General features: G+C 38.5%; 1 protein-coding gene across 11 annotated transcripts in view; it reads right to left on the minus strand.

Annotated features, from left to right (window-relative positions):
- HERC4 (HECT and RLD domain containing E3 ubiquitin protein ligase 4) overlaps positions 1–14,376 on the minus strand; it is a 149,833-nt gene that overhangs the window by 128,742 nt on the left and 6,715 nt on the right. For 3 of the 11 annotated variants that reach the window (XM_021943414.2, XM_021943416.2, XM_021943415.2), the window contains one exon: positions 12,794–12,926. The exons of the other annotated variants lie outside the window; for them this stretch is intronic. In XM_021943414.2, coding sequence (XP_021799106.1) covers positions 12,794–12,809 — 16 coding nt within the window. In that variant the 5' untranslated portion in view covers positions 12,810–12,926. The remainder of the gene's footprint in view (positions 1–12,793; positions 12,927–14,376) is intronic. 11 annotated transcript variants of the gene reach the window in all.

Consider the following 14,376-nt stretch of genomic DNA (forward strand, 5'->3'; position numbering starts at 1 on the left):
AGGATGGAGTGCAGTGGTGAAATTACAGCTCACTGCAGTAGCAACCTCCCAGGCTCAGGTGATCCTCCTGCTTCAGCCTCCTGAGTAGCTGGGACCACGGACATGAGCCACCACACCCCACTAATTTTTTAATTATTTGTAGAGATAGGGGTCTCCCTATTTTGCCCAGGCTGGTCTTGAACTCCTGGACTCAAGTAAACCTCCCAAAGTGCTGGGATTACAGGTTTGAGCCACAGCATCCGGCCTGGGGACCATTTTAAACAGTAAAATCACCAATAAGATTGGCAAAACATGCAAAAAAAAATGTGGCATTAAATACATCACAAAAAGGCCACTTGTTTGCAATGACTGCTAATACAAAAAGGCAGAGCACTGCCTTAAATCTCCACTGGTAAAGTGCACATCTGCTGACTCAAGTATTTGGCAGTTCTGTGAATGCCCATGTCTAGGAATTACCACAAACTAAAACATTGGTCATTTTATACAGAGAACAAAAATCTCTGTTGATATTTTATGTTCACGTTAACAGGATCTAGAATCCACAGTTATGAAGAGCAACAAGTATATCCACATTGAAAAATTTTAATACTGAGGTCAGAAGGAATATACTTTGTCAAATACCTATTTTAAAGAGATCATTTCAACTCCACCAGACCTTAAGTTTCAAAATCCTCTGTCCTACCATGCCTCATTAGTTGTTAAAAATACAGATCTCCCCTTCCCTTCTCTCTGAACAACTCAAAACTCTAAACTAGGGCAATGCAAAGCATACCTAAAATCCATGTCTAAAAATTTAACTTTAAAGTTCTCAAGATACCATACTATAAAATAAAAAAGGTATTGTAGAGCTCCATTCTTACACATGTATGCAGATAAAAGATTCGGAAAATGATTACCAAATTTAACACTGGTTTTTTATAAATGTTTTTTAATTTTTCTTTTCTTCTTCTTTGTTTTATTAAATAACTGAATGTGTAGTTGAAGTATTTTATGATTTTTTTTTTTTTTGAGACCGAGTTTCACTAACTCTGTTGGTCAGGCTGGAGTGCAGTGGTGCAATCTCAGCTCACTGCAACCTCCACCTCCCAGGTTCAAGAAATTCTCTCAGCTAACCACACCCACCTGGCAACACCACGCCCAGCTAATTTTTTGCATTTTTAGTAGAGATGAGGTTTCACCATGTTGGCCAGGCTGGTCTCAAACTCCTGACCTCAAGTGATCCACCCACCTCAGCCTCCCAAAATGTTGGGATTACAGGCATGAGGCGTGCATCTGTCCCATTTCATGATTCTGACTTTTTAAAGATAAAGATATTAATCACTTGGGATTAGTGAATAACATCAATGAGTAATTCAGATTTGTTTCTAACTTTAAATAATTACATTGCTAATTTTGTTGCAGAGAAAACAAATAACCAAAGGCTACTTCACTTAAGGCATAAAATTCCCTATTACTGAAAAATAATAGTGAAATTATTGTTTAAATAAAACAAAGTACAACTATTGTTTACTAATACTTTTCTATTTATTTTTATTTTTTATATTGTTTCTATTTTTTGAGACAGAGTCTCGCTCTGTTGCCCAGGCAGGAGTGCAGTGGCACGATCTCGGCTCACTGCAACCTCTGCCTCCCAGGCTCAAGCGATTCTCCTGACTCAGGCTCCTGAGTAGCTGGGATTACACACATGTACCACCATGCCTGGCTATTTTTGTATTTTTAGTAGGGACAGAGTTTCACCATGTTGCCCAGGCTGGTGGTAACTGACACTTTTAGAAGGATCTCTAACATCACGTACTTAACAATCATCACAAACTATAAGACAAATTCAGAATTAAAGAAACAAACAAAACTAAACCATCAATAAATTAAATGAAAATTTTTATTCCCTCTAATTATTACTATTACCAGTAGGAATTTGGAATGGTACAATCCATAGGCAAGAAAGTATTTCAGTGGGTTCCCTGATAAAATCTAAAGTTAATATAAAGTAACTTACAAGTCTTAGTTGACAGCAAACAATAAAATGTTTATATGAAGAAACAACTAACAAGATTAAGAAATTCTTTGTAATGGATATGTTGACAAGTTCATACCCCTTTTATATATTCTATTTATATAGAGGAATACAGTTAACATATATAAAGAGCTTATGTGCCTGGCACTAAGCTTAGCACTTTAATTACTTAATCTTATTTAACCCTCATAACACCATGAGGAAGGCTTGCCATTATCCTTAAGCTTCACAGATAAAGGCACTAAGTTATAAACATTTCCCTATTTATTGAACCGCTGTCCTTTTGTTAATATTCAAATATAACATAGTTATGTTTCAATAATTTACTTCCAAAATATAGTTTTATTTTTACTTAGGAGCATTACAATATCCTTTTTTTTTTTTTTTTTTGAGACAGAGTCTCGCTCTGTTGCCCAGGCTGTAGTGCAGTAGCACGTCTCGGCTCACTGCAACCTCTGCCTCCCGGGTTCAGGCGATTCTCCTGCCCCAGTCTCCCGAGTACCTGGGATTACAGAACTGGCCACCATGCCTGACTAATTTTTGTATTTTTAGTAGAGGCGGGGTTTCACCATGCTGGACCAGGCTGGTCTCGAACTCCTGAGGAGATCCACCGGCCTCAGCCTCCCAAAGTGCTGGGATTACAGGCATGAGCCACCACGCCTGGCCCCTTTCTTTTAAAGAAGTACTACTTGGATGTCTATGAACTGCTAAAATTAATTGCTTTGAAGAGGAAAGAAGAGGTAAAGGTAAAATATAAAGACTCCAACATAATACAATACAATCATATAGTTCCTTTATCTCAATTTCTTTCAAAGACAAGCAAGAATGAACCCTCAGAATATATTAGTAGAGCTTTAAATTTTAAAATTTTCACTGTAATTTAGCTGATGGTGATCAACTTCATTAAAACAAGAGTCTATGATCTTCCTTTCCTAAGACACAACCAATAAAACACACTGATTCTGTGCTCTTTCAACAACTCTGCCCTGAGTTCCTTCTATGTGCACCACAGTATTTCACTGTGGTTTTAGCAAAGACATGTTAAGACAAGGTTTTCTACCATCCAGGAGATGACACGGTAGGGAAGATAATTGTAATGGGAAGACAGTGATGCAATTTATTAACTTACTGAATTCCATGGACTGTACTTGATAGTTCAAAATGTGTGACTTGAATTCTTATAAGAGTGACCAAGGAGTAATGATGGAGATGGTACTTTAGCTGGGCAAATTTCAAGACAGGGAAACTGAAATATACCTTGGAAAGATAACCTAGAATTAATAAGAAGAATGAAGTGGAGTAGGGAGACCAGTTAAAGAGCTACTGGCCACAGTTCTCATGCACACCAGTAATAGCCCAGAATGAAAACAAAGAATTTTAGATTGAGAGAAGAGGAAACTAAGGGCCCAATAGTTCAAAGTAATTAGCTCAAAGTTACACAAGCTATTTGCAAAAGAAATTAAAAAACAAGACAGTCACTGAGAAAAATAACCAAAATCTGGCAACTGGCTCAATGTGGGTGCTACGGGAAAGGAAACAGACCCTAAAATGAATCTAAGGTCTGAACCTAAGTGAGTGCAAGCATTAACAAACAAGGAAAAGGAGTTGTTTTTGCATTTTGTTTTGACAGATAAAGATAGATAACCACAATGGCTTCCATTTTAAATGTTCCTTTTTTTGTTCTCCACAACTTATCAGTTATATACAATTTCAAACATATATGATATATCTATATATTTGTCCTTGATTTTCTTGAGGTATAAATTTCTCTCATAGTCAAGCACTGTATAACAGTGGATACACAGTTTATCAACAACACACTAAGCCAAAATTTTATTCAGATTGGTGTGAAAATAACAGCAAATGCAAAATAAGAGTAGAGAAGTACGATCAAACACATGCATTCTACATTTTAAGGTCAGCTTATCATTTTGGGAGGGGCAGGGCTGGTTTTAAAAGTATAATGGTGGCTCATGGCTGTAATCCCAGCACTTTGGGAGGCCAAAGCGGGCAGACCACAAGGTCAGGAGTTCCGAGATCAGCCTGGCCAACGTGGTGAAACTCTGTCTCTACCAAAAATACAAAATTAGCCAGGTGTGGTGGCGCATGCCTGTAATCCCAGCTACTTGGGAGGCTGAGGCAGGAGAATCGCTTGAACCCGGGAGGCGGAGGTCGCACTAAGCTGAGATCGCACTAAGCTGAGATCGCACCACTGCACTCCAGCCTGGGTGACAGGGTGAGACTCTTGTCTCAAAAAAAAAAAAAAAAGGAAAAAAGAAACAAAATAGTATAACTCAGTAGTATTTACTCAAGTGTCTATGATTCTCAAAATATCAATACACAAACTACACCTTATTAATTTCTTTTGGCTTTTAAGACAGAGTCTTGTTCTGTTGCCCAGTATGGAGTGCAGTGGTGCAATTACATAAACCACCACCTTCTGGGTTCAAGTAATTCTCATGCCTCAGTCTCCTGAATAGAGTAGCTGGGATTACAGGCGTGCATCACCACACCCAGCTAATTTTTTCTATTTCTAGTAGAAACAGGGTTTCACCATGTTGCCCAGGCTGGTCTTGAACTCCTAAGCTCAGGCAATCCACCTGCCTTGGCCTCCCTAAGTGCTAGGATTACAGGTGTGAGCCACCACACCTGGCCACCTTGTAATTATTAATCATTAAATAACCTTAAAATCAATGATCAATCTAACTGCCATCATTTATGTGCTTCTCACAAGAAAAAAAGGCATCTTTAATTCTTTTCTTTTTTGGTATCATTATTATATCTTTAAAGTCTGAAGGTAAAGGAATCCAATCCATTTTATATCGCTCCAATAAAGCATTACCTCTAAGTACCATAAACAAACAATTTTTTAAATTTTGGTATAGTGTTGGAATAAGAGCTCCAGTAAGGTTAATTGAAGGCTAAAGACAAAGAAGTACTTTCATGCCTAGCACAATATCAGGGGCACAGTAGGAAGACAACTGTTTGTTGAATAAATGCCTAAACTTCAGGCATAAATGAAAAGATCTGTATTGTATATCTGGAGGTAATTATGAAAGCAATATAGTTTCCATATAAGACAATATAACAGTCACCAGGCAAATATGAAACAGCATAATATCACATTACCATAAGGCAGACCTAAATTTAAATTCCCACTCTAATATTGTTTTTTCTTCTAAACAAACACTTATTGAATACTCACCATATGCCAGGCATTGTTCTTTGCACTGCTACGTTTTATTTTTATTTTTTTGAGATAGGAGTCTCACTCTGTCACCAGGCTGGAGTGCAGTGGCACAATCTCGGCCCAGTGCAACCTCCACCTCCCAGGTTCAAGTGATTCTCCTGCAGCTACTCTCGGAGTTTGGCATGATTATCCTAATTTTAGAGAAGAGAACACCTAGGCACAGAGAGGTTAAGCAATGTGACCAAGAAAACAGATCTAGCAACAGAGCTAGGATTTTTATGTGAGCACTCTAATTCCAAAGCCTACCCTTTAAAAAAAAAAAAAAAAAAAGAATAGGTAACATATTTACATTGTTTTTAAAAAGGTATATAGGGAAAAGTCTACTATGTATGTTCTCCATCAACCTAACTCTCACCACTTCTTTTCCCACCTCTACACCAAGAGTTACCAATGTTATTAGTTGTATATATCCTTCCAGGGTTTTTTGTGTATCTATAAGCAAATGCAAGTGTATATTTTTCTTTGTTTAAAAAACCCAAAATGTAGCTCTCTATACATTGCTCTCTACACCTTGCTCATTTTAATGTATATTAGAAACTGTCTTTTAAAAAAGTTAATATTTATTACTGTTCTTTTTTAGAATTTTCCTACTTTTTCTTTTTCCATATGAACTTCAGTATCCATTTGTCTACTTCCCCAAAAAGTCACTTGACATTTTCATTAGGATCACACTAAATTTACAAATTAGAGAAAACTGACAGGTTGATATGGTTGAATGTCCCTATCCATAAATGTGGTTTTCATTTGCTCAAGTTTTTTGTGTTCCTCAGTAATGCTTTCAAGTCTTCTTCATATAGGTCTTGCACATTTCTTACTACTTTATTGCTGGGTTATTTTGTTTCTCTCGCTATTATAAATGGTTTCTTTTCTTCCATTGTTCTTCTTATTGGTTCTTGTTTCTACTCAGCTTTAATTTCAACTTTGGGAGAATTACTTAATCTTCTGAAGACTGACTGTTCTCACCAAAACACATACTTTTGCAGGACAGATATAAGACTTTCGGATAATGAATAAGGATTCAGCACAGCTTTTGCAGAATAGATATAAGACTTTTCAATAATGAATAAAGGATTCAGCACAGTACCTGGCACATAATGGAGGTTTACTGCTACTATTTTTTTAATATCAGCATTACAATATGTGAATAATATTCTTTTTGTTTGCTTTTGAGGCAGTCTTGCTGTGTCACCCAGGCTGGAGTGCAGTGACACAAATAACGGTGGCGCAATCTTGGCTCACTGCAACCTCCACCTCCCAGGTTCAAGCAATTCTCCTGCCTTAGCCTCCCAAGTAGCTGAGATTACAGGTCCATGCCACCATACCCAGCTAATTTTTGTATTTTTTTAGTAGAGATAGAGTTTCACCATGTTGGCCAGGCTAGTTTCAAACCCCTGACCTTGTGATCCACCTACCTCGACTTCCCAAAGTTCTGGGAATACAGGCGTGAGCCACCAAGTCCAGCCGTAAATAATACATTCTAAATATTGCAACACTAAATTTCTCTCCAATTACATGGTTTGTGTATTTCTTCACCCTATACAATGCAGTACCAACTTATAATGTGTTCCCTTTTCCCCTTATTCTCAGTTGCAGAGGTTCATTCAACTTCCCAACTGAAAATGTGAATAGGTCTATGTTCAGGTACAGGTAACATCAACCAATCAGGCTTCTACCTAGTAACTCTTCAAAATATAAGGTCCATTCCTATTAGAGAGCCTACGTATGAAATCTATAGCTAAGCAATACTTGGATTAGAAATTACATATATGCTGATTGATAAGTACTTTGGATCAATTCTGGGAAGCAATCTAACATCTACTTTATCCTTGTTATGCCACCCTAAAAAAAAAAAAAAGTCACAAATGTCTTCTAATAATGTATAGGTAAAGTAGCTAAACTTTCTTTCCACTGCTTTTCAGATACTCCTAATTCTGCTCTTTAGGACCTCTTTTAGCCTTACCTGTTTCTTCCCCACGCCTGTTTCCCTTTCACAGAGGCAACAGCATTATCGCAAAAGGTGAATTTCCCAATAGCTCTTGCTTACATTGCCGGCATATATCCAACTTACAGTTAAAATTATTTCAGCTACTAGTGGAACCAAAAGCAACTTACACCTATGTCATTGCACCTTCTGACTGCAAAAGCTTTGTTTCCAGTAAGACCTGGAGGGAAGTCCTGAAGTCAAACATAGTAATTAAGAATAGGTTTGGCACTTTGGGAGGCCGAGGCAGGCGGATCATGAAGTCAGGAGGTCAATACTATCCTGGCTAACACAGTGAAACTCATCCCTACTAAAAATACAAAAAATTAGCCAGGCATCATGGCAGGCGCTTGTAGTCCCAGCTAAATGGGAAGCTGAGGCAGGAGAATGGCATGAACCCAGGAAGTGGAGCTTGTAGTGAGCCGAGATCGCACCACTGCACTCCAGCCTGGGCGACAGAGCGAGACTCCATCTCAAAAAATAAAAAAGAATAGGTTTGTGTCAGCTAAAGAATAAGCAAATGGGCCGGGAGCAGTGACTCACGCCTGTAATCCTACCACTTTGGGAGGCCGAGGCGGGCAGATAACTTCAGGTCAGGAGTTCCAGACCAACCTGACCAATATGGTGAAACCCCGTTTCTACTAAAAATACAAAAAAAAAAAAATTAGCCGGGCACGGTGGCGGATGCCTGTAATCCCAGCTACGTGAAAGGCTGAAGCAGGAGAATCGCTTGAACCTGGGAGGTGGAGGTTGCAGTGAGCAGAGATGGTGCCACTCTCTCCAGCCTGGGTGACAGAGCAATACTCCATCTCAAAAAAAAAAAAACAAAAAAAAAACAACAAAAAAAACCCTGTATATAGAAATTCAGGTTTACAAAACAGACGGAGGAGGCAACCATTTAGGTCACTTTAAATTTACAATGGTATTGTATCACCACGTGCCTTAAGCAGTCTTCCGAAAGTACGAAGTACTGTTAATGAATTATTAATTACTTAACAGGTTAGAACTGGGGAGAAGTCTACAGTTGGAATGTCAGCCTATCTGAACTGAAAATAAAACAAAATCGAAAATAAACACCACGCATTTAGCCCCCACTTACAGTACTACATTTCTTACTGCTCACTCAGTATTATTAAGTTTACCACAAAATTTGCCTTACCAGAATCTTTTAACTTGCCTCTTAAAATAAAAGAGAATATTTCTTCTCTTCCTGGATTCCTTATTTCTATCAGCTAATGATTCCACTTAGGATCATACCTGGCTCTTCCCTTTATGTTTATTATTTATTTCCATCTGGTTATCAAAGTCTGTCCATTCTTTCTGCCTCCCTAAGTCTCTCCATTATCTACCTGCTCCTTTCTTGCTTTAAAGTACTACCATTACAGCCTATTTCTTTACCTCCAATTTCTCTCCCTTTCAACCTTTCCTTTATAAATCCATTGTAATTCCCATTACAATCTATCAGTGGATATTCACCAAATTAAATTCAAGCTCTTGAATTTATTTCTATAATCTGACCTCAATTTTGCCTTTCTAACCTTCCTGCTCACTATTCTCAGACATCTGTTACATGGACTACTTTTCCCCCAGCCTCAAACTTGCCTGTTGCTATCTGATAGTATACTATCTCTACACGGCACTGTTGTTTATACATCCTATAACACTTGGCATATTTTAATTGCATTTCTATTATTTGTGCATTTGTTTTCTATTCCCTATTAGGTTGTAATATTGTAATTGTAATTATTTATTTATTTACCTTTATTATTATTATTATTTTTAGATGGAGTCTCACTGTGTTACCCAGGCTAGAGTGCAGATCTCGGCTCACTGCAACCTCTGCCTCCTGGGTTCAAGCAACTCTCCTGCCTCAGCGACCCGAGTAGCTGAGACTACAGGCACACCACTATGCCCAGCTAATTTTTCTATTTTTTAAGTAGCGACGGTGCTTCACTATGTTGGCCAGGCTGGTCTTGAACTCCTGACCTCGTGATCCGCTTGCCTCGGCCTCCCAAAGTGCTGTGTTTACAGGCGTAAGCCACCACGCTCGGCCTTGTCATACATTTTAAAAACTTTCATTTACAAATATCTAATGAGTATATAAACTTCGTAAAATGAGACACAACTGTGCTTAAACAATAAATTCAGTTCTCTTTCCTTAAAGATGTTCTTTTTCCTAAAGAAATAAACAGAGGTAGGTCAGGCGTGGTGGCTCACGCCTGTAAGCCCAGCACTTTGGAGGCCGAGGCGGGCGGATTAACTGAGGCCAGGAGTTCGAGACCAGCCTGGCCAACATGGCAAAACTCTGTCTCTACTAAAATTACAAAAAATTAGCAGGGCATGTTGGCGGGCATCTGTAATCCCAGCTACTCAGGAGGTCAAGGCAAGAGAGTCACTTGAACCTGAGAGGCGGAGGCTGCAGTGAGCCAAGATTGCACCATTGCACTTTAGCCTGGGCAACAAGAGCGAAACTCTATCTCAAATAATAATAAAGAAACAGAGTGGTAGCTCATGCCTGTAATCCCAGCATTTTGGGAGGGCGAAGTGGGCAGATCACTTGAGGCCAGGAGTTCTAGACCAGCCTGGTCAACATGGCAAAATCCCACCTCTACTAAAAATACAAAAAATTAGCCGGGCATGGTGGCACACGCCTGTAATCCTAGCTGCTCTGGAGGCCGAGGCAGGAGAATCGCTTGAGCCCAGGAGACGGAGGTTGCCATGAGCCGAGATCATGCCACTGCACTCCAGCCTGGGCAACAGAGCAAAATCCTGTCCCCCCAAAATAAAAAATAATTAAAAGAAAGAAATAGGCAGGCACCATGGCTCAGGCATGTAATCCCAGCAATTTGGGATGTCGTGGCAGGTGGATCACCTGAGGTCAGGAGTTCAAGACCAGCCTGGCCATCATGGTGAAACCCAATCTCTACTAAAAATACAAAACATTAGCCAAGTGTGGTGCCCGCATGCCTGTGATCTCAGCTACTCGGGAGGCTGAGGCAGGAGAATCATTTGAACCTGGGAGGCGGAGGTTGCAGTGAGCCAAGATGGCAACAGGCACTCTAGCCTAGGCAACAGAGTAAGATTCTGTCTAAAAAAAAAAAGAGAGAGAGAGAGAGAGAAAGAAAAAGAAATAAAGACTGAATTGATATATATGTTCATTGCAGTATTAACTTATAACAAAAATCTGGAAGTAAATTCTAAAAAATAGGTTGGGCATGGTGGCTCACGCCTGTAATCCCAGCACTTTGGGAGGCTGAGGCAGGTGGATCACGAGGTCAGGAGTTGGAGACCACCCTGGCCAATATGGTGAAACCCTGTCTCTACTAAAAATACAAAAAATTAGCCAGGAGTGGTGGCACGCATTGTAATCCCAGCTACGCAGGAGGCTGAGACAGGAGAATCACTTGAACCCAGGAGGCAGAGGCTGCGGTGAGTGGAGTTCGCGCCATGCACTCCAGCTTGGGAAACAGAGCAAGGCTCCGTCTCAAAAAAAAAAAAAAAAAAAATCCAAAAAATAGAATACTTAAATAAATTTTGGTACATCTAAATGATAAAATGTTAATTATATTCCTAAATATTCCCAATATTCCTAAAATTTTAAAACATGGGAAAATACTAAATTATTATCAGGAGAAAAAAGTTGAGATACAAGAACACACTCCCAGTTTTTAATCAAAAACATATATGAATATAGAAAAGGTCTCATGTGACAATACTATTTACCTATGCATGATGGCATTATAGTTTTTACTTTCCTATGTGTTAGAAATTCTCTACCAAGAACTTGTAATACTAAAAATGTGTTATTTCAGAATAGTATAACACCTAGCAAAGGAATAAAATGAGGCGAATCTTAGATATGAATAAAAAATTAAGATATTTTCAAATAATTTGTGAAAAGCCCATTACTAAAGGATTCTAGAATGTCTTATGGCCAAGAAAGGCTAAACCAAAATTCTGCCATGCTAGAAATGAACACAAAAGAGTAAATCTAGGCAAATAAAACATTATGGTTTAAGGAATAAGCCATCGAAATGCAAGAAATTTCCCTTAAAAAAAAAAACAACTCTAATAAGGCCTGGCATGGTGGTTCATGCCTATAATCCCAACACTTTGGGAGTCTGAGGTGGGATGATCACTTCGAGACCAGCCTGGGCAAAAGAGTGGAACCCTGTCTCTACAAAAAATACAAATATATGCTGGGCCTGGTGGCATGCACATGTGGTCCCAGCTACTCAGCAGGCTGAGGTAAGAGGATTCCTGAACGCAGGGAAGTTGAGGCTACAGTGAGCCACAGTTCAACTACTGTACTCCAGTGACAGCAAGATCCTGTCTAAAAAAACAAAACTCCAATAAAATGTATAATTACACACAGCATAGGTTTTTCTCACATATAAGGTAACCATCATAATTTATTACGATTTAAAATAACTGCCTTTTAAATTCCATCAATATGAAAAAAAAAATCCAGGGGAACAGGAAGTTCAACCATGAGCTCATTAATATAGTTTCCTCATTAGTGTTACCCATTTTTCTACTAATATTATCCAAGCCCAAATAAACTTTTATATAAACATTTGAGTATGCCGCTTCTATTTGATTCTTTCATATGTATCCCAAGCACTTGATATACTTTATAGCCTAGGAATACAGAAGTAACTTTTATTTCTTCAAAGCAGTTTTTAAAATGCATGCCTTTGTGAGAAATGAGCTTGAAAAACAGTGCTACATTTGTATGATCTATTGGGAACATGGAACCCTAAGAGTCCTTACTAAGGAGATAATGGAAACTAGACTCCCTAGACTGCCATCTGCAACAAGAATCGCTAACTACCCAAATTGTGAAACCAAAATCTACCGCACTGCTAAATCTTTTAGGGAAAGTATGTGGCTCACTTCTAATCATGTAAAAACATTAACATACCCAAGAGAAAATCACTGGTTCCAAGTCCTTTAAAGAAGCTTCCCTTTGTTAGACTGCTCAGATTAGGCATCTACTGCTATTTTTGTCTTCTGTGTAGGTTTTAAGAGTTTTATAAAGCATCCACCAAACCAATGCATCTTAGAGAGAGATGCATGTATTTACATAGTGGACTTTATACAACACAACTAATCCAAGTTCCAAGGTTAGTCACCAAATCAATTCTGCAAGTCAGTTACTATGGACCTTGGATTGTAGTACAACTTAGCAGTTAGACAAGGGGATGTATACAATATATAATAGAAAACAGGAAAGACAGGGTATTACCATAGTTAAGTTTCTGTTCATTTGTTTAAATATTCTTCATACCACACAGAGTTATAATGAAGTATCAAAGTGGCATCAGAATGTAAGCATCTTGGTAAAATGATTTAACAGGCCATCAAATAGAATGGCAGGGAAACAATCTGTGCACTAGTATTTGATCTGCCTCAAACAGAAGATATTACTATAAATAATTCTAAACATAAGCACAATTTAGTGAATAAGGTAGGAGACTGGTAGACTCCAACTTTCAGATTCAACTTATAGCTGTTCACCAGTCACCTATTTTGACAAGTTACTTACCAACTTGTGCTGCCATTTCTCCGTAAATTTATCCCCTAAGATGAGGATAATCCTTGCAAATTGTGTCACAAGCATTTTGAAAGGAACCATGAGTTATTGTGTAATGCTCTTGAAATTCCTCAGATGTAGGGTCCTACACAAAGTAAAGTATTATTATACATTTCTCTAACAGTAGTCATCTGTTTGCATTATGATTTTTTTTTCCTACCCTTGACACTGTGATTCTTGGGCACTAACCTTTCTCAAAGTAAAGTGTTCAAAGCAAGCCTCCACTCCTGACCCAAGTAATTACTTTTTTCAAATCTATCATCCACATCTTTCTCTTCCTTAGAAGGTATTGTGAAAACCAGGAGTTATAAAACACAATGAGCTTCTTTGGTTTAAATGCTCTGGTTCAGTAAGAAATGTGTGGGATAATCTGGTATTTTTATTTTTAACCCACCCTTAAGTGAGTAACTTTATTTCCCATAGTTATATTTTCCTATATTACTTTTTAAATTTCAACTATATTTTATAGATTTGTTTTATGAACAGAGAGAGGACAGGTCAGAAAAATGAAGAAGCAAGAAAGGCAAACCAAGTAATCACTACTATGTGACCAAAATGCTTTTATTGGAATGACTCAACAGTAGAAATTACCATTCGAGGATATGGAAAACATAGAATCAATGCTCATGATCTTTAAAAAAAGTTCAACATAAACCACAATAAATTTTATCATACTATTAAAACTATTACCTATAATCTCTGCTAATCAAGTTAGTCTTCCATTCAGTGATACACTATACATATTTGAATTTTTGTTTGTGTTGGTACAATATTACATTTTGAAAATAGAACTCTCAATCTTCTCATCAGTTTTTAAAATGATTTTTGAGTTTATGCACAAGGGGGATGATAATAAAATATGCTGTCTTCATTATATAACCTTAGTTACAAGATAGTAATTTTTAAAAGATTTTTCTTGGCTGCCACACACAGTAGCTCATCCCTATAAATCCCAGCAATTTGGGGAAGCCAGGGCAGGAGGATAGCTTGAGGACTGGCGTTTGAGACCAGACTGGGCAACATACGAAGACCCCCATCTCTAACAAACATAAAAAAATTGGCCAGGCCTGGTGGCTCACGCCTGTAATCCCAGCATTTTGGGAGGCCGAGGTGGGCAGATCACCTGAGGTCAGGAGTTCAAGACCACCCTGGCCAACATGGTGAAACCCTGCCTCTACTAAAAATATAAAAAAATTAGCCGGGTGTGGCGGCACACACCTGTAGTCCCAGCTACTCGGGAGGCTGAGACAGGAGAATCACTTGAACACAAGATGTGGAGGCTGTAGTGAGCAGAGATCACACCACTGAACTCCACCCCGGGTGACAGAGCAAGACTCTATCTCAAAAAAAAAAAAAAAAATTAAGCAGGCATGGTGGCACATAAATGTAGTCCCAAATACCGGGGAAGCTGAGGTAGGAGGATCACTTGAGCCCAGGAGTCCAAGGCTACAGTGAGCTATTATCATACCACTGCAATGAGCAACTGTTGCTTGAGCAACAGAACAAGATCCCATCTCAAAAAAATAAAAATAAAA

Source organism: Papio anubis, chromosome 11 (assembly GCF_008728515.1).
Source record: "Papio anubis isolate 15944 chromosome 11, Panubis1.0, whole genome shotgun sequence".
NCBI classification, from domain to species: Eukaryota; Metazoa; Chordata; class Mammalia; order Primates; family Cercopithecidae; genus Papio; species Papio anubis.